This window comes from Nannobrachium achirus (assembly GCF_963921795.1).
Source record: "Nannobrachium achirus genome assembly, chromosome: 1".
In the NCBI taxonomy this organism is placed as follows: domain Eukaryota; kingdom Metazoa; phylum Chordata; class Actinopteri; order Myctophiformes; family Myctophidae; genus Nannobrachium; species Nannobrachium achirus.
In genome coordinates, this window is record NC_137810.1 from 70,143,168 (window position 1) to 70,168,225 (window position 25,058).

At 40.9% G+C, this 25,058-nt stretch overlaps 1 protein-coding gene across 1 annotated transcript in view; it reads left to right on the forward strand.

Annotated features, from left to right (window-relative positions):
* Positions 1-25,058, forward strand: part of LOC308289640 (uncharacterized protein) — a gene marked incomplete at both ends in the record, with an annotated part of 158,574 nt that overhangs the window by 92,836 nt on the left and 40,680 nt on the right. The window contains 5 exons of the mRNA XM_080731380.1: positions 15,309-15,452; positions 16,016-16,129; positions 16,652-16,795; positions 21,423-21,536; positions 22,056-22,151. Coding sequence (XP_080587506.1) covers positions 15,309-15,452; positions 16,016-16,129; positions 16,652-16,795; positions 21,423-21,536; positions 22,056-22,151 — 612 coding nt within the window. The remainder of the gene's footprint in view (positions 1-15,308; positions 15,453-16,015; positions 16,130-16,651; positions 16,796-21,422; positions 21,537-22,055; positions 22,152-25,058) is intronic.

Below are 25,058 nucleotides of genomic sequence, written 5' to 3' on the forward strand. Positions count from 1 at the left end.
TTCTGCAGGTATGCAACCTCAAGCTATTCACCTCCACTTCCATACATCTTATGTGTTTAATGTTCAACATCATCCACTTCTACATCATCTGCCCATAAATATGCTTACACCTCAATCTTTTCATGACTAAGTTACGTGTGTGTGTGTGTGTGTGTGTGTGTGTGTGTGTGTGTGTGTGTGTGTGTGTGTGTGTGTGTGTGTGTGTCCTCAACTCCAGTAAATCCAAGCACCTCTGCTGCAACCGATCCAGGCATACCGAAAGCTTCACCCAAAAGACCAGTTCCATGCGTTTCATGTATGTGGTTTTTAATGGTGACCTTCATTGATAGATTGATTGATTGAATACTTTATTAGAAGTTTGCATAGGAAAAGGTACAGTTTCATGACGGTACAGTTCACTGGTACAAGGTCTACTAAAAGTAGATCCATGAAAAGACTAAGCTTATTTCCACAGGAAACCATTTAAGTATCTCATATAAAATTGACAGCCGAATAGAACACGTACTATGCAGTAGATATGTAAAGAAAAGAAAAATGAGAGGGAAAAAAAAGAGTCTAAACAGTAAGTAAGTAAGTATATACAAAGAAGGGGCAGGGGAGGGTAGGGTTGGGCTAGGTTAGTTTTTTTTTTACCAGTTGCGAACGGCTGCTGCCTGGAAGTGGTTTTTCAGGGCAATTTTAAAGGATGCTAGTGATCCACACTCCTTTCCACTTCTACATCTGCCTGTAAATAAATATAACTTTTACCTACGTTTTTTCATGACTAAATCTCTCTCTCTCTCTCTCTCTCTCTCTCTCTCTCTCTCTCTCTCTCTCTCTCTCTCTTCCCCCCCCCCCTCAGCAGCAAATCCAAGTACCTCTGCAACTGATCCAGGCACACTGGAGTCTTCACAGGAAATGCCAGTTCCATGCATTTCAAGTATGTTTTTAATGGTGAACTTCATCAACTTCTACATCTGCCTGTAAATAAATATAACTTTCACCTACATTTTTTCATGACTAAATCTCTCTCTCTCCCTCTCTCTCTCTCTCTCTCTCTTCCCCCCCCCCCCCCCCCCTCTCCCCCCCAGCAAATCCAAGCACCTCTGCAACCGATCTAGGCACAGTGGAAGCTTCACCGGAAATGACAGTTTCATGTATGTTGTTTTTAATGTTGAAATTCATCCACCATCATCTGCCTGTAAATATACTCCCACCTTCATCGTTTAATGACTAACCGTCCATTTCTGTCTTTCTGTCCCTGTCCTTCTCATGCAACCACCAGCAAGTCCATGCACCTCTGCCACGGCACCTCCTGTTAAATCCACCTCTGCGGATTGGCCAAGAATCCAGAAAATCATTGACGATGCTCATCATGAAGAGTGCATGAGCGAGCTGGAAACTTTACGGGAGAAGAAAGAGTACTGTAGGGTGAGGTACTCTGCCTCTGAACTACCTGAAGATGTCCTCCGCATGGAGACAGGTCTGCCCGACAGAGCAAGGTTCTTGGATGTTGTTTTTTATGTGGGACTGTTCAAGGACTCTATTGTTTATTTCAGTGGATGGAACGTGGAGGTTCTCTCACTGGAGGACCAAGTTCTCATGACCCTCATGAAATTGAGGAAGAACTACCCGAATAAGCAGTTGTTCGTTGGCCAGTTGTTCCACTGTAGCACTGCCACAGTCAGCAATATAATAACCACTTATATCCATGTACTACATGAGATTTTCTTTAAAGACCTCATGAGTAAAGTGCCAAGTAAAGAAAAGAATCAATTAAGCCTCCCTGCTTCCTTCCAGAATGATAAATACAAAAACTGCAGAATGATCATTGACTGTACTGACATAAAAATAGCTGCACCTCATCCAATGGATGAACAGAAACAGACCTATTCTGCATATAGAGGGATGCACTCCTTCAAGTTCTTGTTGGGAGTTGCACCGAATGGTGTCATTACTTACTGTAGCAATCTGTTTCCCGGTTCAGTTTCTGATAAAGCTATAGTGCAGCAGTCTGGCATCCTTAATCATTTTAAACCCGGAGATTTAATTCTAGCAGACAAAGGCTTTTTAATTTCTGACATCCTGCCAGAGGGAGTATCAGTCAACATCCCACCTTTCCTCAACAATGGAAAGTTCACAGAAAGCGAGGTCCTGCTAACAAAGAGTATTGCTAGTAATAGGATTCACGTTGAGCGAGCTAACGCACGTATAAAAGACTTTAAGATCCTCAGCTTCATTCCACCCTGTATGCGATGCTATGCTGATGTGCTAGTTCAGGTCTGTTGTGTTTTGGTGAACATGCAGGATCCTTTGATAGATAAAATGAAGGATTCTCTGGTATGTAAGTGACATTGCCAGATTTGAATTGATTCTCCCCTCTCTTCACGCTTTTCTAATCTTAAAAAAAAAGAAAAAAAAAAAAAGAAAACGAAAAAAAGAAAAAAAAAAAGGATTCTCTGGTATGTGAATGACATGGCCAGATTTGAATTGATTCTCCCCTCTCCGTGCTTTTCTATTCTAAAAAAAAAAAGAAAAAAAAGACCAAAAAACAAAAAACAAAAAAAAAGGGGGAAAAAAGATATTGTTAGTATGTAAACGGTCACAGCTTGTCCGCATGTATGTGCTGTATTTATCTCTGTCACTCCTGACTGGTTCGATGGGTTTGTCGCTCTGACATCATGCTCTGGATTCACTGTGATGTCACACTAACAGAATCCTTATTATGTCCATATAATATGGAGTTCCCTAAGCCCATATCTAACAGGACTTCATATGGGAATGAAGTCCTATGATGACCCCTGTTACCCATATATGGAGATCCATGTACTGTATATAGAGATACGCTTTGAGAACCCAAACATGCTTACTCAGTTATTAATGATGTGAAAGTCCTATGACGTCTGACGTCATACCCTTTTATGCCCATACATGGAGATCCCTGTCTGTAGAACCAGCCACACAGTTATGGGTTGTCTTGGCCATGGATTCTGTTAGTGTGGTACATGGCCGATGTGGCCTCCATATACTGTAGTATGGTGTAACTGGTCAGATATACATCACTGGCCAGATGGCCAAGAAATGGCATGTCACCCTGAGGTGTCATACTAGTTGTATACAAATCAGCCTGGGGCAATTACAGAAGACAAACGCCAGAAGTTGCGTGACCGATTCAGGGGGAGATGTGTACCATTTGGATTCAACTTTTCCCCAGAACCAGAAAAGGTTTCCCAATCGTGACAGTGTGGACATTTAGGACCGGCTGCCATCCTCTGCAGGATGGAACTGACAGAGGAACAGCAGCAGATCATCCAGTCCATGACTAGGACAAGCAGGAGTGGCATGATCATAGACAAGGACGTCTTACAGCCAGCAATTTTGGATGTGTACTCAAAGCCAAGCGCATCTCCCCAAGCCTCCTGAAACGGCTACGTGGGGAATACAACCTTGGCAGAGTAAAGGCAGTGCAGCACGGTGTTTGCAACAAGCGGGAGGGGGTCAATGCCTTTGAGAAGGAAACAGGAAAAAAGGTTGAGCAGTGTGGACTCTTCCTTACAATAACTGGAATCCTCTGTGCCTCTCCTGATGGCCCTGTAGGCACAAACAGCCTCCTTGAAGTCAAATGCCCCTATCGGGATAGGAACCTGACCTCGAAGAGGCAGTTCTCAACAAAGACTCAGAGGGAAGGTGGGACCTACAGCCTCAAACAAGACCATCTGTACTGGCACCAGGTCCAGGCACAAATGGCCTCCTTGAAGTCAAATGGTGTCAGACAGCTGACGTAATCTAGGAATCTCAGGAATGTTTTGATGGAGCTGGGTTTGTTAATTTATTTTATATTGGCCTATATTTTTTTTATTGACTATACTTGTACTGTTCTCAATTTCTGTAATAATATTCAATCAATCCTCAAAGGCCACTGGTGGAGTTTACCATATGAGTTAACATTACATAAATCAACCTCATAGCCTATTTATTGATATTTTACTAATACACTACTTTATGTATTAGCAATCATACTACTACTACTAGCTGACATGTCATTTTTTAAAGAAGAGAAAAGCGTGAAGAGGGGAGAATCATTTCAAATCTGGTCATGTAGAACAGTGCATGTATGCAGATGGCCAATTAACTGGACTGGTCAGGTACTAGCAACTGTATGTTACTCAGTCCAAGTGGAGGTGACTGTCAAATTTTAAGGCTGATTTATTTGTCTTTTAATCTTTCATTTATTACTTAAAAAGAAATCTTGGCAATATTTATTTCCAACTGCACACAACAGCTTTGGTATGATTCACTGAACATCTTGTCACTTGGCAGGTCTCCTTGGGGAATGCATCTGTTTCAAACACAGAATTGTCTTTGTGCAGTTTCTAACTTTTCAGACAGTGTTGATTAAAATGTCTCTTATAATTGAATTGTTTGATTTGTTATTAAAGATGCTTGGGAATATTTTAAGTGTCTGTGCCATTTCCCTTAATGTTTTATACAATTCCTAACCATGTTTGCCACAGGTTATTGGTCCCACAAACCTACAATGTCAACTCTGCCCATAAAATGTACCTTCAAGACGAGGAGAACAAATCACTCCAGTACTGGTCACTTACAGAAGACGAGCATCAGCAGTTGAGTAACCAATGGAGGGTTAGATGTGTACCTTTAGGATTTCCCCAGAGACAGAAAAGCACTGTTCATCTGCTTAATCACCTGCTTAACCATTCCAGAAATTGTGGCTCAGTCGACATCATCTAGGACAGGCTTTTGCTTTTTTTTAGCCTTCATCAGAAACACAAATTTGGCCTACTAGCCTTTCCTTTTCCCCCTATTATTGCAGATTTACTGAATTGTTAACTGACAAAGAAACAATAACTTTATTCTCAACAACAAATACAAAATGTCTACATGGGATGGCACAAATGATTTTTTTTAGTTAATGACATTTCAAAACTGATTACTGGTTAGTACTGTCTGAATCATGGGCCAGGGGTTGACACTAAGGTCTCTCTAAGAGGCACTTGCCAGTCGGGCAAGTACAGGTCATGTTCTACTTGCCCGAAATTCAAGCCCACTTGCCCGAAAAGTAAATTGTGCATTATAAAATGATAGGTAAAATTTGAATTATGTTTCAATTTAACACTTATTTAGTTTTACTTTTTGGGGCTGTGCGATAAAAACTGTCATACCAAATGTTTTATTCAAATACCTAAATAGCTATGACTATCGGTTCACACGCACACCCATTTTATATTTTTAAGTGTAGCAACAGTGAAAACAAGGTAAACAGCGCTCTATTCCACAGACCAGAAGACAGAGCGCTCTGGCCACGTTCAGGTATTTAGACATGTTGTGTTTATAGAGGGTTGTGTCCCATTCTCAAACAAGCACTTGCCCGGTCGGGCAACCTGAAAGCAAACTCCACCTGCCCTAAGGTTTTATTTACCTGTTGGGGGCAGGTGGGCAAGCCTTAGTGTCAATGTCTGAGTTGGGTCTTCAACTGGGGGTCCACACACTGTAATCACAGGGGGGCCGCCAAATCTTTGTGTGTTGGGGAACATTAGCCGAAAATAACAGATCCACAAGCTCACAGCGCCTCGCTGCAAGATGTGAGTTTGTAGATTAGTTGTTTTCAGACAGAGTACAGACAGAGTACAGAGCAGACAGAGTACAGAGCCAACAATAAAATATACTAATCATTAAAGGAAAATTCCAGAATAAAACATATTAATCCTTAATCAGCCTTTTATCACGTCTGTACATACCTGGTATGATGGATTTTTATCATAGTCCTTCCAGTTTTTACTTCTCCTGGACTCCTCAGATCTCTCTCCCACAGCCAAAACGGCGGTCAATTGTGGTTCTCCCAAAGCGCTAATTTTCACCGCTGCAAAGTTACTTTTTTCTTCATAAATCTGCTATTTATAGTTCATTGAGAGCCAGTAATCCACTCTTTTATCGCGGGTTGAGGGAAATGGCCGTTGTTGACATGATCCCAATAGTACTCACAGAAGAAGAATGAAGTCTCGCGTCTCGCGTGATTACCGCGTTTCCTTTAGCTTTTTCTTTAGCGCAAAAGAAAGCTTTCTCCTGGAGTTATTACAGCCAGTATGTACACAACAAGGCATCGTGGTATATATATAAAAAATAAGAAAGCAGAAGAATATAATCTAGTTAGTCTATTGATCGCTAGAATCTAGTAATATGACTGAGAAGGATTCATAACAAAGCATTTTAACGGACTTCCTGTAGTCATAAGGTAATTATATTACCTTTATTTATTTTATTTTTTCCTCAATACATTTCTTCGATTTTATTTATTATTTATTTATGGAATTACTTATAAAATAACTTTGACGTGTATTATTATTTGTAAACAATGTAGGCTACAATATAATCACAAAATAATCGTATTTTCCTCAAGACATTCTGCAATGCCTCACCAAATAAACGTTAGGTAAAAAGTACCTCATGAAAGACACGTTTCTGTGGTCATGAAGTAATTTTTACCTAATAATAATACACGTCAAAGTTATTTTATAAGTAATTCCATAAATAAATAATAAATAAAATCGAAGAAATGTATTGAGGAAAAAATAAAATAAATAAAGGTAATAGAATTACCTTATGACTACAGGAAGTCCGTTAAAATGCTTTGTTATGAATCCTTCTCAGTCATATTACTAGATTCTAGCGATCAATAGACTAACTAGATTATATTCTTCTGCTTTCTTATTTTTTATATATATACCACGATGCCTTGTTGTGTACATACTGGCTGTAATAACTCCAGGAGAAAGCTTTCTTTTGCGCTAAAGAAAAAGCTAAAGGAAACGCGGTAATGACGCGAGACGCGAGACTAGGGGTGGGCGATACTGGATAAAAGCATTATCACGATATGCTTCATGCAGTATCACGAAACACGATATTATCACGATACTGTTTTATGCGGGTTTTTAGGTTTATTATGATTATTAGACCCTCACATATATTCTATAGATAATCTATTCATTTGTATGCTGCAGATAGAAAGATAGATAGACTAATCTATGATTTTTTTAATGATAACATTCAGATTTTTGATTAAACAATTATCATTTTTTACCTCAAAATATTTACTAGTTGGTGTGATGATGGTTCAGGTCATTCAAATGGGTCCCAGAAATGTTTTATGGGTTCCCTTAAAATGTTATCAGAGTGTTGTGAGCTTGTAGATCGGCTATATTCAAAACAATTTGGCGGGACCTCTCTGGGGGTCTCGACCCACAGGTTGACAACAACCCATGCCTTACCATTGAAACTTGAGGGAAAACAAATTACCTTATGGTTGGTTTATTAGACCCACACAGATATTCTATAATCTATTCATTTTTATGCTGCAGATAGAAAGATAGTTTTTTTTTAATGATAACATTCAGATGTTTGATTAAACAATTATCATCTTTTACCTCAAAATATTTACTAGTTGGTGTGATGATGGTTCAGGTCATTCAAATGGGTCCCAGAAATGTTTTATGGGTTCCTTTGAAATGTTTTTTGAGTGTTGTGAGCTTGTAGATAGGCTATATTCAAAACAATTTGGCGGGACCTCTCTGGGGGTCTTGACCCACAGGTTGACAACAACCCATGCCTTACCATTGAAACTTGAGGGAAAACAAATTACCTTATGACCAACCAAAGTCAGGAGGTTTGTTATGATACAAGCTTTATTTTTAGAGAATTACTCACTCATTATCATCCTAGCTTTTCGCTTTTCTACTAACAATAATGGCATGGTTTTTATGACTAAGCCAATTATGTAATAGATAAAATAGACGCAAAATAGACGCGACGATTTCACCGCGATTCGCGACGCCACACGCATGCATCAATGGTGAAAACATAAGCACTTTACAAATAGCAGCAAATAGCTACTTGTTTATAGTTAATAAAAACAGATGCATGGATTTACAAGGTGATCTAAATCATCTCATCAATACTGCCAGAACACACAGCTATGGTTGAGACTCCAGCACAGTTCAGCTTTGCAAGCAGTGAGATGGCTGATAGCGATAGCAGGACGGATAAGTAGTTTGCGTCCTGTTAGTTTAATGCATCCATTATAAAAAATATGCTTCAAAGAATGCAGGCCAAGCTGCATCACTGCTTTACTAAAGTCCCGTGAAAGTGAAACTAAATCGTGGACCACTGTGCCGTGCTCCTGCACACAATCACAACTCAGTCAGTGCTGTAGACACTCTGTAGCCTGTCTGCGTGCTGCACGGGGGAGGGGCCGTGAAAGCAGGGGACAGATCCTCAAACTATATGACACGTTGAGCCGCGACACGTTATAGCTTGTAGATCTGTTCTTTTTGGCGAATTACACCACAGTACTATAGAAGTATAAATTAAGCAATAGAGCTGCGACTCATGGAACGTGCACTCGCTGTATCCAGAGCCTTTTCTAAATGACTGTTTGTATCACGAGAGAAACGATATTCTGAAATGGCCTATCGTGGCAAAGCTGTATCGCCGAGACGATAATTATCGCCATATCGCCCACCCCTACGCGAGACTTCATTCTTCTTCTGTGAGTACTATTGGGATCATGTCAACAACGGCCATTTCCCTCAACCCGCGATAAAACAGTGGATTACTGGCTCTCAATGAACTATAAATAGCAGATTCATGAAGAAAAAAGTAACTTTGCAGCGGTGAAAATTAGCGCTTTGGGAGAACCACAATTGACCGCCGTTTTGGCTGTGGGAGAGAGATCTGAGGAGTCCAGGAGAAGTAAAAACTGGAAGGACTATGATAAAAATCCATCATACCAGGTATGTACAGACGTGATAAAAGGCTGATTAAGGATTAATATGTTTTATTCTGGAATTTTCCTTTAAGGGTTTCAAAAGTTAACTGTCTGAAAAAACACATTAACATGAATCCAACACATTCATGCCCAATTGCAACGATAAAATATGTAAAAGTCTATGAAGTAAGAACCCATGAAAAAAGTTCTGCAACAATTCTATTCAATATAGCGGGGGTCCCTGCTTCATCTCTCTTGGACTGAAAAACATTGAATACCACTGGTCTAAATGTTATGAGGGGGATGAAGGGTGATATGGAAGCACCGGAACCACATGCCACAAAGCCGTTATGTCTTGTCTGGTGTGTCAGGTTTCTTTCTGTGAGACGCATCCGGACAGTTCTTTCAGTTTCTTGATTCAGTATTGAATGGTGTATTTATTTTATCAGACACGCCCTGCCTAATCACTTGCTGACATAAGTTGGGAGCATGTGGACTTTGTAGAAGGCCTCCAAAGCTGGAATGTTATCCTTCCAAGAGTCATTGTAGGGGATGGGAATGATGACCACATCTTTGGTTGTCCACACGACAAAGAAGCAGGTGGTTCGTCCAGTTATGTGGAGCTGACCCTGGACCTGGTGCCAGTACATATGGTCTTGTTTGAGGCTGTAGGTCCCACCTTCCCTCTGGAGACAGAAGTCTTTGTTGAGAACTGCCTCTTCGAGTGTCAGGTTCCTATCCCGATAAGGGCATTTTATTTCAAGGAGGCTGTCTGTGCCTACTAGGCCATCAGGAGAGGCACCGAGGATTCCACTTCTTGTAAGGAAGAGTCCACACTGCTCAACCTTTTTTCCTGTTTCCTTCTCAAATGCATTGACCCCCTCCCGCTCGTTGCAAACACCGTGCTGCACTGCCTTCACTCTGCCAAGGTCGTATTCCCCTCGTAGCCTTTTCAGAAGACTTGGGGTGATGCGCTTGGCTTTCAGTACAGATCCAAAATTGCTGGCTGTGAGACGTCCTTGTCTGTGATCATGCCACTCCTGCTTGTCCCGCTGGCCAACAGTCATGGACTGGATGATCTGCTGCTGTTCCTCGGTCAGTTCCATCCTGGAGAGGATGGCAGCCGGTCCTAAATGTCCACACTGAGCCACAATTTCTGCAACAGTTGAGCAGGTGATTGGGGAACAATCGTTTCCTGGCTCTGGGGAAACCTTTTCTGGTTCTGGGGAAAAGTTGAATCCAAATGGTATACATCTTCCCCTGTATCGGTCACGCAACTTCTGGCGCTTGTCTTCTGTAAGTGCCCCAGGCTGCAGGCTGCAGTACTCTGTATCTCGGTGGTACAGATTATGGGCAGAGTTGACTTCTTTATTAGAAGTTGGCTTTTTCCACCGACATTCTGTATCAGTGGCACCAATGTTGTGGGTGGCAAAGATTGCCAGTGCTGCTGCATGACTGCACTTAAACGACCCCCGTGGGCATTCACAACTTGTGGATGCAATCCCTGCATTCCCCAAGGAGACCTGCCAAGTGACAAGATGTTCAGTGCATCATACCAAAGCTGTTGTGTGCTGTTGGAAATAAAGGAAATAAATATTGCCAAGATTTTTAAAAAAGTAGGCTAATATAAAATCATTGAAAAGACATTAGAGATTAAAAGAAAAATAAATCAACCTTAAAATGTAACAGTCACCTCCACTTAGACTGAGTAACATACAGTAGCCTATGATTGCTAATACATAAAGTAGTGTATTAATATATAGGCTATAATATCAAAATAGGCTATGATGCTGATGTATGTATTGTTAACTCATATGGTCAAATACAATCCACCAGAGGCCTTTGAGGATTGATTGATTGATTGATTGATTGATTGATTGGATATTTTATTAGACAGAAATGGAGAACAGTAGGCTACAATACAAATAAAAGGTGTACAGTACAAGTACAGTTAAACACCCTGCCTAAAAGGAGCATCCCAAATAAGTCCCTTTACGGTCTTGTTTATGTTGTTAAAAGATGCTTTTGCAGGTGAATTTACCAATGGGGATCAATGAATGTTTATTTTATTTTATCTTTTTTAATTAACTACTTACCGAAACGCGATATAATCGATCGCGCATGCTGGCCCTGACCAGTCCAGTTAATTGGCCATCTGCATACATGCACTGTTCTACATGACCAGATTTGAAATGATTCTCCCCTCTCTTCACGCTTTTCTCTTCTTCTTTAAAAAATGACATGATGTCAAACACAGAAACTGCCGTTGTGAATTACTTTTGAATTAACTTGAAATAATTATATATGTAACAATGATGATTCACTGCGTTGTGTGACTGACAGCTGACGTAAAGGAATCTCTGGAATGTTTACGAGTAGCCGGGGCTGCGTGACGTATTTTAGCAGCGACAGTCTGTCCCAGACACGAGTTTCTCTCTGTAGTTTCCAACATTTAGTAGGACAGCGTTGATTACATTTTCTCTGACAACAGGCTATATCAGATATGAATGAATATCATAAACTATGCAGAACCCCCCCGCTGACAGAAACGCGCACATGGTGTGTTTATATTTTTAACACAGTCCTTATATGCGAGGAACACATAATCTCCAATGGCGATTTGAATGCAAAACAATACCAGCATGAACCCCGCAGAGGGCGACATTACGCACAAGTGACGACATGGCTTTGTTTCTCTATAGAGGGTTAGTCCAAATATCACTGAAACCAATCTTACCCCAATTGGCCAAAGGGGGGCGCTATATCATTTTGAAAGAAGGCGTCAAGTACATTACATGAAACTTTTTATTTTTTCTTTCTTTTTTTTAAAAATGACAGGTCCATTATGTGTGACTGCCGTAGTGTAGTGGTCAGTGCCTGTGCCTGATATTCCGATGGTTGTGAGTTCGAACCCCACGTTGGGTAGAGTTGATGTTAACATCCTGGATGCCCATGGCATGTGCGTATGTCAAACTCTTTAATGTTGACACGTCTGATCTAACTCCAGATCACGTTCATGTTTAAAATGAGCCCTTCTCTACCGGCCGTTTTGAGTAAAAGAAAATATGATCACTCGAAAATGTCAGAAATACTCAGATTACATTTACTCAGATTGATTTCACCCCAAGCCTCCAAAATATAAAAAAGAAATCAATAAAATCAAGGCACTCAGCCTACATAGAACTTTTTTTTTAAACAAACGTGGTTAACAGATCCTGTGGCTGCCTAGTGTAGTGGTCAGGGCACATGCCTTACATGCAGAAGCTCGTTGGATCGAATCCCACCTGGGGCTTGTATAAGCATATAACCATGACATAAATCCTGAAACCTGAAACAAGCATTATAATACAAACTGTCATGTCTACACCTATGTTGTGATTTCCAAGGATTGCAATGATACCATGTACCAGCTCAGTGGTCTAGTGGTTTGAGTGTCTGCCCTGAGACTGGGAGATCTGGGTTCAAACCCGGGTCGCGTCATACCAAAGATTCTAAAAAATGGGACCCAGTTCCTCCCTGCTTGAAACTCAACATCTAGGGTTGGATTGGGGGTAACTCCCTGCGACATACTAGTGTCATGTCCAGGGGGTGTACTTGTACAACAAGTTACCTTGCGCTACAGAAACAGGAGATAGGCGATTCATAGCCTGGCCGATTCATATGGTCTTCATAGCTCAGCAAGGCTTACTATGTACATCATCAAACTGTCCAGGTGCATAGTATCACAGTTTTTTTTTTATGTCTGTTGCATATAGGCCTACAGTCTTTTGCATACATGTTGTGTAGAGGCCAATTTGTGCTTTTACCTATAACCACCGATTAGTGTAAAACTTTGTATGCATGAAACTTTTTCTTTTTTTTTTCTTTTTTTTTAAATGACAGGTCCTTTATGCGTGACTACCGTAGTGTAGTGGTCAGTACTTGTGCCTGATATACGGATGGTTGTGAGCTCAAACCCCACGTCGGGTTGAGCTGATGTTAACGTCCTGGATGCCCATGGCATGTGCCTATGTCAAACTCTTTAATGTTGACACGTCTCATCTAACTCCAGATCACGTTCATGTTTAAAATGAGCCCTTCTCTACCAGCCGTTTTTTTTCTGTTCTGAGTAAAAGAAAATATGATCACTCGAAAATGTCAGAAATACATACAATAGATTACATTTACTCAGATTGATTTCACCCCAAGCCTCCAAAATATAAAAAAGAAATCAATAAAATCAAGGCACTCAGCCTACATAGAACTTTTTTTTTAAACAAACATGGCTAACAGATTCTGTGGCTGCCTAGTGTAGTGGTCAGGGCATATGCCTTTCATGCAGAAGGTCGTTGGATCGAATCCCGCCTGGGGTTTATATAAGTGTAAAACCATGATATTTGGTACACTTCACAGTTTGGTTCCTTGAACAATGTCTGATATGGAGCCTTCCTAAAAATGTCCCCCAACCCCCCTTGATGCGTATTTTAATATCCGCCATTACTAAATAATGTATTTTGCATCATAAATCCTGAAACAAGCATTATAATACAAACTGTCATGTCTACACCTATGTTGTGATTTCCAAGGATTGCAACGATATCATGTACCAGCTCAGTGGCCTAGTGGTTTGAGTGTCTGCCCTGAGACTGGGAGATCCAGGTTCAAGCCCCGGTCGCGTCATACCAAAGATTCTAAAAAATGTTACCCAGTGCCTCCCTGCTTGAAACTCAGAATCAGGGGTTGGAATGGGGGAAATTACCTGTGACATGCTAGCGTCATGTCCAGGGGGTGTACTTGTACATCAAGTTGCCTTACGCTACAGAAACAGGAGATAGGCTCCTGCCCTATGAGATTCATAGCCGTGCCGATTCATATGATCTTCATAGCTCAGCAAGGCTTACTATGTACAGTACATAATCAAACTGTCCAGGTGTAACAGTTTTTTATGTCTGTTGCATATAGGCCTACAGTCTTTTGCATACATGTTGTGTAGAGGCCAATTTGTGCTTTTACCTATAACCACCGATTAGTTTAAAACTTTGTATGCACACTTCCCAGAGGCCAAGGAAAAACCTGTGCCCTGCATTTTTCACATCTGCCATTTATAGCGCCACCAGAAGGCCAACTTACAGTATGTAAAACACATTCTTCGATATTACTCCTTCAGATTTTATCCGAAAATCACACAAATCAGTACACAGTATCTCTACAGTGATGTAATCATGACGGATTTGTCAGATATCATATTCTATCTAATTGGCTAACATTGAATTCCAAGGTTTGCAGGATTGCTCCTTTTTGAACAAAATGTCTCAAACGCAGCCTGCTATGTGTGTGAGATTTTGCACACACATTCCCACTAGGCCAAGGAACAGATGCCACCCTTCTCACATTGGCCTGTTATAGCGCCACCAGCGGGTCAATTTTTGCAAAACACATTTTTGGAACAAAATGCTTCAAATCCCGCATGCAGCGTCCGATTGCCGTGAAAGGCCCAAGAACACGTGGCACCCTTTTCACTTTGGCCTATTATAGAGTCACCGCTAGGCCAAAAAAAACCTACCTGACCTGCCGGAGTCCTGTTCGGAAGAACACTGCTTCTAGTTTTTCTTTGATATTCTTCTTTGCTTTCCCTTGATGCCTTTTTGCTTTCCTGCTTTTTATGCCTTGGACACTTTATCGCTGCTTGCAGCTATATTTACTTTTATATTTGGCAGCTTGGACCATGTCCACAGGTTGGTGGTCTTGGGGGGCTTGAGTATCAAAAGGTTGTCCAAGAACATAAGGCAAAGCAGCTTGCAACTCATTATCCTCATTATAGGCAGTCCATCTATTATTTGGAGAAAGTTTGATAATGTGTTAAGACCAGTCTGGTTCAGTCTGGTCTTATTGGTCATATACTTCAATAGGCCTATGACCAATGTTGACTGTGAATAAGTTCATGAGTGTTGTTTACATTCTGTACATTCTGTGCTTGTTTGGATTCAAGGACTGAGACACATTGTTATTTTCAGTGTGCAGGACATCAAAGGCCTCAGTTTGGCCTAATGTGTATGTATTCATTCACATTATGTATTTATTAATTACATATTCATTTATACTGTTTGTGTAGTTTTGAGTTGTGTGCGCGTGCACACGTGTGTGCGTGTGTGTGCATGTGTGTGTGCAGCTGTCACAGTGTGTCATGCTTTGAGTGTGTTGGTCAGAGACTATAGGTATATTATTGTGAGCGTGTGTGTTTGTGTGTTTTTGTGTGACTATGCATCCAGTATTTCTGTTTTTGTATCTATTTAATTGACTGTAACCCTGCCAGGTTTAATAAAGACCTATAGATGATCTGTTTCATTGACTGTAACCCTGACAGGTTTAATGAAGACCTAGAGATGATCTATTTCATTGACTGTAACCCTGACAGGTTTAATAAAGACCTAGAGATGATCAATTTCATTGACTGTAACCCTGACAGGTTTAATAAAGACCTAGAGATGATCTATTTCATTGACTGTAACCCTGACAGGTTTAATAAAGACCTAGAGATGATCTATTTCATTGACTGTAACCCTGACAGGTTTAATAAAGACCTAGAGATGGATGAAAGTCAGAGTTCTGCCAAACCTCACAGAGCAGAGTCTCCAACACCCAGCCTTGTGTCTATGAAGAGTGACCATTCTAGATGGGCACCTCCTGACTTCAGTGGACCTCCACACACAGAGTAAACGAATCCTCCTTTACAATACACAGCAATATAACACAACAAAGTGATCTACATGTATAAAATTCCTGCGACTGTGGGTACTAAATAAAGCACTAGTCCTCGCTAGGCTGAAGACATGGCAGAGACTGTTTTGCACCCTGTCTGTCCGTCCGTCCGTCCGTCCGTCCGTCCGTCCGTGTGTGTCCATGTGTCTATCTGCGAATAGCTAATCTCTGACACCCGATCCCGATCGCAGCGAAACTGTACACACACTCCCTGGATGTCAGAGCACTGTCAAACATTTAGTTTGACAGTGCTCCCAGATTTTGTACTAATATCAGTACATTATATCTATAGTGATTAGATTTGTCAGATTTTTCATATGCCATCCTGATTGGCTAAGATTGGCTTCTAAAGTTTGCAGACCTCCGTTTTGAACAAAATGCCACAAATCATGAACACAGCGTGTGATTTCTGTTCACAAGGAACCTGTAATCTGTAAGAGACTGAGTGGATTCCTCATGGATTCTAATGATTGAATATAAATAAAGTAAATCATGTTGATCCTCTGTTTCTCTCAGGGTCCATCAGCAGAGAGCAGGGTCTCCTGTACCCAGCTGTGTCTCCATGAAGAGTGACTGGTCCATGCATAAACCTATTCACTTCAAAGATGGACACCACTCTACTGATCCCAGGTCAGAATGTAAAACACACAGAAAACAACATATAATTTAGTTGTTATCAAACTCTACTGAACAGAAATCGTGGTCTGGCTCTTAATATTTTAGCATGACGACATCCTTCCATATTTGATTCATAAATCCACAGAATACATTGGCTGTGTATACTGTACCTAGAGGTGATTTTATACCAAATCAAATAATGTCAACTTTGATGATAATGAGTCAGCCTCCACTGGATAGAACTGTCATAAAACTGCATGCATTACCCATCTGTGGTTGTGGTAATAAAACACACACACACACACACACACACACACACACACACACACACACACACACACACACACACACACACACACACACACACACACACACACACAGGTTTAATAAAGACCTAGAGATGATCTATTTCATTGACTGTAACCCTGACAGGTTTAATAAAGACCTAGAGATGATCTATTTCATTGACTGTAACCCTGACAGGTTTAATAAAGACATAGAAATGATCTATTTCATTGACTGTAACCCTGACAGGTTTAATAAAGACCTAGAGATGGATGTAAGTCAGTGTTCTGCCAAACGCCACAGACCAGAGTCTCCAACACCCAGCCTTGTGTCTATGAAGAGTGACTGTTCTAAATGGGCACCTCCTGACTTCAGTGGACTTTCACACACAGAGTAAGTGAATCCTCCTTTACAATATACACAGCAATATAACACAACAAAGTGATCTACATGTATAAAATGTGTGCGACTGTGGGTACTTAGAAAAGCACTAGTCCTCTCTAGGCTGAAGACATGGCAGAGACTGTTTTGCACCCTGTCCGTCTGTCCGTCTGTCCGTCCGTCCGTCCGTCCGTCCGTCCGTGTGTGTGTGTGTGTGTGTGTGTGTGTGCAGGCTTGGGGTGAGACCAATTTTCAGCCCTGGGATTTGCAACAGACCGGCCCTCATGCTCGCGCGCGAAGCGCGCGAGCAAATTTTTTTTTAGCATTATTTATTAATTAATTGTCGAAATTGAGCATTATTTATTAATTAATTGTCAATATTTGCAACTGCTCCTGTACTGTAGGAAGTGAGGGACAGTTCAATTTATTCCAATGGGGCAAATGGATTATGTTCTCAATTGTCCCATTGGAATACATTGAAACAAAAGTCACTGCTCCCAACAGGAGCAACTGCAAATTATGAAAATCCCACCTCTCATTTAGATAAAAGTAGATGAGAAAATAGGGTCCAGTTTGAAAAATATCAAAGTTCCCCTTGACACTCTGAACTAAGTTTGTAGAGCTATTACAGCAAACACTAATATTTCTAAAAGAGAAACATAATTTGCAAAGCAGATACTGTTTCACACTGTATATCTATTTGGACACAAGGTACAAATGAGGTAGGTTACAGACTCACAGGCTGGCTCTGACCACATGGCACATTCTTGTGAACATTCATAGTGAGCCTGTAACAAAAACCTTACAAGAAGCCATTCACATTATGTCTGCACTGGAAGACGCTATATAAGGCACATATAAATTACCCACTTGTGTTCAATGCATGGTTTGGCTTGCTTGCTGCACTTGTTGGGAGTCACTGAATTGCACATCATGATGAGATGCATTGAGAGCTTGAACACCATGTAGGCCTATGGGTATTGTTTAAGGTATCATCCAATGATATCATTGCCATAAAAGCATTTGGTTTCAGTTAAATTTAAGCTGAAAACAAGATAAACAAATGGTGGAAATGCATGAAATGGAAACTCTTGTGGAAACAACAAAATCAGTTGAATTTGCTACTATTGCAATTTGTTTGAGGTTTAGCCTAATGTTGGCCTACAATGACTGGACTATTGGTGGAACTGGGTCTTTGTCATGGTTCACGTCTTCAACTAGCAAAAAATTATATATAGCCTAATATTAGAAAATAGTATAGGCCTACTATAATGACATGTCAACCTAAAAACTCGTTTTTCTTGTAGTCACTCAGCACATTAACAAAGCCTCACCCTCACTCTACCTGTTCACTCTTTTAATGCATAAATCAATAACTTTACAATATGTCAACAAACGCCAAAATTGACTGTCAGTGAGTGACTGGCTAACGTTACCTCTAATCAGTCACAGGCAGCTAGCCAAAGTTTGGCAACCTGTGGCTGCACTGTTATTGTTTGGCTTAGTTTGGCTGCCAGCCCAGTACAGCCTGGGCTGGCTAACATTAACGTTAGTACTAGTAGCAAAGTTAACACAGGATAAGTGTATATTTACCTGTCTCCTGTTGGACACGGACACGCTTGGGGAAAAACATGTCGAGTTTGTGACATTTGGCTGCAGATGCTTCTGCAGCTTTCCTTTTTCGCAGTCTTTCCTTTTCTGCTCCTCCCAACCCCTTCTTCTTGTCCATCATCCATGCATGGCAGTTCGCGGCTGCCCTTAGCTCACTAAACCCTTAGTAGTATATTTCTAGTAACGAAATTGTTTGGTACAACGGCCGGCGTCGTCGCATAACTCGGCTCGGCTTCATTGGAATCTGCTGCCCTGTAGTAATCATTGTGGGCTGGGAGGCGGCTAGTGTGGTGGTAGTACCTCCCTACAACAACTAGATGGGGCTGTTTCTCATTTTAATAGAGTAACTGCTGTTTCTGCTGTCTACATTATTACCATCATATAAAATGCATATAATAACATACACCACAGTTTTTTTTTGTAATGTAACTTTATTTTATAATTATTAAATAAAACAGTGATCGTGATTTGTAAAATGTGCGCAAAAAGAGAGGTGGAGGGGCAAGTATTTCAGCTTGCTTGCTTGCAATGTAAGACCTATCAGCTTGCTTGGCGACGGCGCTGTTGGCAGACTTGGCAGGCACTGTGGGTGGGCTGTGAGATTGACACCTGTGCTGGCCGGCTGTGTGACTCTCTGATATGATGACCCACAATTCCGTGATTTCCTTATCTGTTTCCGCCCGCCTAAAACAATATGGATACAGCAGCAGAGCAGCAATAATGGCGAAACGAACTATAAATACAAAGACAATTGACCAATTCTTTATAAAAAAGAGCAAACCCAGTGCCACAACCGATAATTCATCATCAGGAAATGTGAACACGGGTTCACTCGACACTGACAGTAATGCTAATGAACGTGAACCAGAGGAGGTGGACGGAGCTTGCAGCAGCAGTGATCCAGCCACCGACATCACTGTGGAAGGCTCGCCGTTGCCGGAGACCGAGGCCCCGGTTCCTCCACAGCAAGCAAGCCCCACTCCAGACTCAACTGTTGTTACCCCAGGCCCAGACCCAGAGGAGCCAAATGAAGCCAACTTTGTTCATGAAAGAGACCCTTGCCATGGCCCGGATAAAGCCAAGCAGTTTTTGGCTTTGGGTCCATATCAGCCAGAAGATGTAGAATGTCCATTAAAGGCCGCTGGCGAAAAACATTCAGAAAGGAGTGGTTTAAAGATTTTGCCTGGCTGGAGTATAGCGTGCGCCATGACCGGGCGTTCTGCTTTCCATGTCGGGCCTTTGGTTCTGAGAACGCCGAGCAAGCTTTCAGGAGGACAGGTACATAAAGACACATCTCTGTTTACACAATGCTGTTGTACTCCCTCCAAGGGCATAGTCTATTATGTTATGAGCGCAGTTTCTCTACTTTGAGACAACTTAAAACGTATTTACGGACAACCATGACTGATAAAAGAGTGTCAGATATAGGCATTTTACAGATTGAGAAAATACACGAAATTAAAGTGCAGAAAATAATTGAAAGGTTTGCAAGTGCCAAAACCCGGAGGCTGCAGTTCATTGTGTAATAAGGATGTGTCTACTATTTGTTTTTGTGAAATGCTTATTTGACACTGTAAATGACTGCTTGATTGCTTGATGAATGATGATTAACTTGATGTTTGGCTTTATATGTCCTGGCTGTGCTGCCTCTGTCTGCAAAATAAGTAAATAAATCCTATAGATAGACATATGGTGTCTAGAAAAAGAAGCACCTGTTTTACACTTTTTTTTGTTTATATTGTGTTACATTTGGGTACAAAATTAACTGCAGAAATCCGCTAAAACAACATTACAAAACCGCTAATATCCGCAATTTTTTTCGCGTGCGCGCATGAGGTAATAGAGTTCGTGCACACCCTGCTGGAAGAGGCTAGAATCGCCTATGTGTGTGTGTGTGTGTGTGTGTGTGTGTGTGTGTGCGTGTGCGTGCGTGCGTGCGTGCGTGTGTGTCCATGTGTCTATCTGTGAATAGCTAATCTCTGACACCGTTTGCCCGATCGCAGCGAAACAGTACACACACTCCCTGGATGTCAAACATTTAGTTTGACAGTGCTCCCAGATTTTGTACTAATATCAGTACACATTATATCTATAGTGATTAAATTTGTCAGATTTTTCATATTCCATCCTGATTGGCTAAGATTGGCTTCTAAAGTTTGCAGTGCTCCGTTTTGAACAAAATGCCACAAATCATGAACACAGCGTGTGATTTCTGTGAAATTTTGCACGCACTTTCCCATTAGGCAGAGGAAGAAATGATACTTGAAAGTGTGTGTGCGTGCGTGCGTGCGTGCGTGCATGCATGCGTGCGTGCGTGCATGTCTGGCTGAAGGCAAATCCGTACACAGTATTTCTAGTCATTAAACCAAGCGGATATGTCGGGCGCCTCAAATCATGAACACAGTGTGATTTCCGTGAAATTCTACACGGACATTCCCGCTAGGGAAGAAATTATACCTGAAAGCGTTTATGAAATCTTGATCCTTGGACTCCACGTTATCTTAGTCTGAGGTTTTCCTTTGCCAACATATTGGTTTTGAGATGCAGAACAGTGAAGTTCACAGCATTGATTACTGATACATCTGGAGTCTGGACAGGCATCCCACCCCACTCTGCTACAGGACACCTCTCTCCAGCAGTGTTCCTCTCAAAGAGCTCCAGATAAACTTCAACATCGTTATCAAGGGTTAGTTTAGTCAGCAGCTGACGACTGGGGAATATGGTTTCTCTGACTGCTGCATCGTTCCTTTGCAAAGTTCAGTTAAACCAGCACATTATAGATAAACAGTGCTCTTATTTTACATTCCACAGACCAGAAGACAGAGCGCTCTGGCCACGTTCAAGTGATTAGACAGATATCTGGTGGTGTGTTTATAGACGGTTGTTGCGTCCCCTCTCAAATGAGCACTTGCCCCGTCGGGCAACCTGAAAGCAAACTACACTGTCCTGAAAGTTTTATTTACGTGCCAGGGGCAACACTTAATGTCAACGCCTGTTTAAAATCATATTGATCCTCTCTTTATCTCAGGGTCCATCAGCAGAGAGCAGGGTCTCCTGTACCCAGCTGTGTCTCCATGAAGAGTGACTGGTCCATGGATAAACCTATTCACTTCAAAGATGGACACCACTCTACTGATCCCAGGTCAGAATGTAAAACACACAGAAAACAACACATCATTTAGTTGTTATCAAACTCTACTGAACAGACATAGTGGTCTGGCTCTTAATATTTTAGAGTGACAAAATCCTTCCATATTTGATACATAAATCCACAGAATACATTGGCTGTGTTCTACCCAGAGGTGATTTTATACCAAATCAAATAATGTCAACTTTGATGATTGTCTTCCTAAGAACAGAATGTTGGTACCAACCATACCAATAATAGATACTAAGAACAGAATGTTGGTAACAACCATACCAAATAGACACTAAGCAGTGTAAAACACTGCCTGGTGGAGGTTTGCGCTCTGTGGAGCGTCCCTTTCTAGTTTGATGTTTTTCCTTTTCACAGAAATGTTGAGGAACCAGAACCCAATAATGTTTCTCATATTTAATTATTATACATTTATTATAATGAGAACAATAAATCATGTTGAACAAACTAACCTTTTTATTATTGACGAGATAATTATAGAAACATTTTTATGATTTACCACAGACCAGAGTCTCCAACACCCAGCTGTGTGTCTGTGAAGAGTGACTGGTCTAAAGGAATGCCTCCAGACTTCAGTGAACCTAGACCTCCACACACACAGTATGTGAATCCATTACAATGTACACACTATAAGACACAACACAGTGGAGATAATATCACGTCATTCACCAAACAGCCCTGATCTGTGTGTATCACAGGCGTAACATTTTGTTTGCCTGAAAGCAGACGTGGAAAAAGTACTCCCATTTTGTACTTAAGTAAAAGTATCAATACTGCACTGTAGATGTACTCCATTACAAGTAAATGTCCAGAATTCAAAATGTACTTGAGTAAAAGTATGAAAGTATTGGCATCAAAATCTACTTTAAGTACCAAAAGTAAAAGTACTAAATGTTTCAAAATAGCAGATCTACAAGCTCACAACGTGTCGCGATGCGACGCGTTGTGAGCTTGTAGATCGGCTATTTTCAAATGGCCAACGTATAAAATAGGGCTAAAGTGGTTTACGTATGTTTTATAATATTATAATATATATTTGAAAATAAGGTTTCAAATAAATGTAGTGGAGTAGAAGTACAATATTTGGATCCCAGATGTAGTGGAGTAGAAGTAAAAGTATTGGAAATTGGAAATACCCAAGTAAAAAACTGTACTTAAGTACATAGTTACTTTACAACACTGCCACAAGCGGGCGTAGATCATCCACAAGTGTTTGAACCAGGTGGTCACCCTCTCCTCTGGGCTGTTTCCCTCCTCAGTCCTCAGTCCTCTTCCGTCCTGTCATCTCATTGATGACCCTCCAGAACACATGTTGACAACTATTACCTCTAGTCTACAGTGATATAAGAACATTATGTACAACTATTACCTCTAGTCTACAGTGATATAAGAACATTATGTTCAACTATTACCTCTAGTCTACAGATATAAGAACATTATGTTCAACTATTACCTCTAGTCTACAGTGATATAAGAACATTATGTACAACTAGAAAAATATTGTTCCTTCGAAACAATTGTGGGCTCGCTTCAAGCCAGAAAACAATGGCTATAAAAGCACAAAATGTCAAGATCGCAGGCAGCGCTCTCTTTGACGTTACTGACGTCAAAGATTGGTCCATTTTGTTCCAAAAATGTGTTATGCAAAAGTTGACCCGCTGGTGGCGCTATAACAGGCCAATGTGAGAAGGTTGGTATCTGTTCCTTGACCTATTGGGAATGTGCTTGCAAGATTTCACGCACATCCCAGGCTGTGTTCATGATTTGAGGTGTTTTTGGCTTTGGACACTTTATCGCTGCTTGCAGTTATATTTATTATTATTATTTTATAATTTTTTTGTGTGCACTTCATAGGCATGTTAGATAAAGGTCCTTAGAATGCGTGTAGAATGTTTCATGCAAATTGCAAAAAAAATCCTAGAATAAAAACGTGTTTAAGCGTTTTACAAACTGCTCAAAATTATATAGCGCCCCCCTTTGGCCATTTGGGGTAAGATTGGTTTCAGTGATATTTGAACTAACCCTCTACACTATTTTGTCATGAAAATGTGACTTTGCATGTATGTTTTAGAGGCAGAAGAATAATTTGCATAAAAATGCAATATTGTTTGAATTATTTAAAAAAGCATGTTTCAATGTTAAAGAAATCCGATCTGACAGATCTTTAGATATCGGTCCAAAGTTCACGTAAAAAAAGTTTGGGTGCACGTGACGCGAAAATTCCAGAATAAAAGCGGGTTTACGCGTTTTACAAACTGCTCAACATGGCGGAAAATCGAAGGGCGGAGCTTACTTAACAACGACACAGATGTCTTCCGCTTGAGTCAAAGCACGCGTGTAACAAGTTGCATGTCTTCAAACGAAACGAGTCATGACTTATGCCCGTTTGAAGTTTGAATTTTCAGACGCTTCGTATAGCGCCCCCCTTTGGCCGATTGGAATAAAATTGGTTTCAGTGATACTTTGACTAACCCTCCACATCTTTGCCAAATGCCATGAACGTGTAACTTTGCATGTATGATTTAGAGGCCGAAGAATAATTTGCATAAAACCGCAATATATATTGAATTATTAAAAAATCATTATTTAACGTACAAACTTCTCACCACATAGCCTGTGTAGATATAGGTTCAAAGTTCATGTGAAAAAAGTTTTGTGCACTTGACGCGAAAATCCCAGGAGGAGATAGATTTTTACTGTTTTTCATATAATTCCGAATTGTGGGAGACCTAAAGGTCAGAGGTCAAAAGTTAGAGGGTAAAAGTTGTTCGGCATGAGGAGACGCATAAGTGTATACAGGTTTCATGGCTGTATGTATAACACAGCATGAGCTATACCTGTTCAAAGATCGCACTTTCGAAGGCTTCCTACAGCGCCACCATTAAGGCCGATTGCTGTAAAAAATAATAGCACACTTCGCCACTGTAAACTGAACACATTGATGTTTTTATTTTCATTTTCTCACTAAGTATGTAGGAGTAGAAAGGAACTGAAGTTTTGAGGAGAACTTGATATAGTATATAAACTAGAAAATGTGCAATTTGGGAAATTGCGAGTGTGGTTGCCTGCCCTGCCGCCCCCTATGGGTCGAAGTGGAAATGCTTTTGGGGATTTGTTGAATATCCCACACGCGACTTGTGGTTCAAATTTGGTGTTGACTGGATGTTTCGTTTGTGATTTATGGCTATTTTTGGCGAAACTGGCCCCTCTCGCTAACTTCATAAGCCTGTTCCGGACGAACGTTATGGACTATCGAAATATCGCTTGAATATGTTTATCGCATGGGTCCAGAGATCATCTGTACCGATTTTTGTGACATTTGGAGAAAATATGTGGGAAAAGGAGCAAAAAGTGTGTTTTGAAGAAAATTCAAAATGGCGGAAAATCTATCCTGACGCAAATGGGCGTGGCCTATATGGGGAGATGCGTCATGACCCAAGGAATCCAGGGAAAAAATAATTTTAATTTTCCGACCTACGGTTCAAGAGTTACAGGCCAAAACGTAAA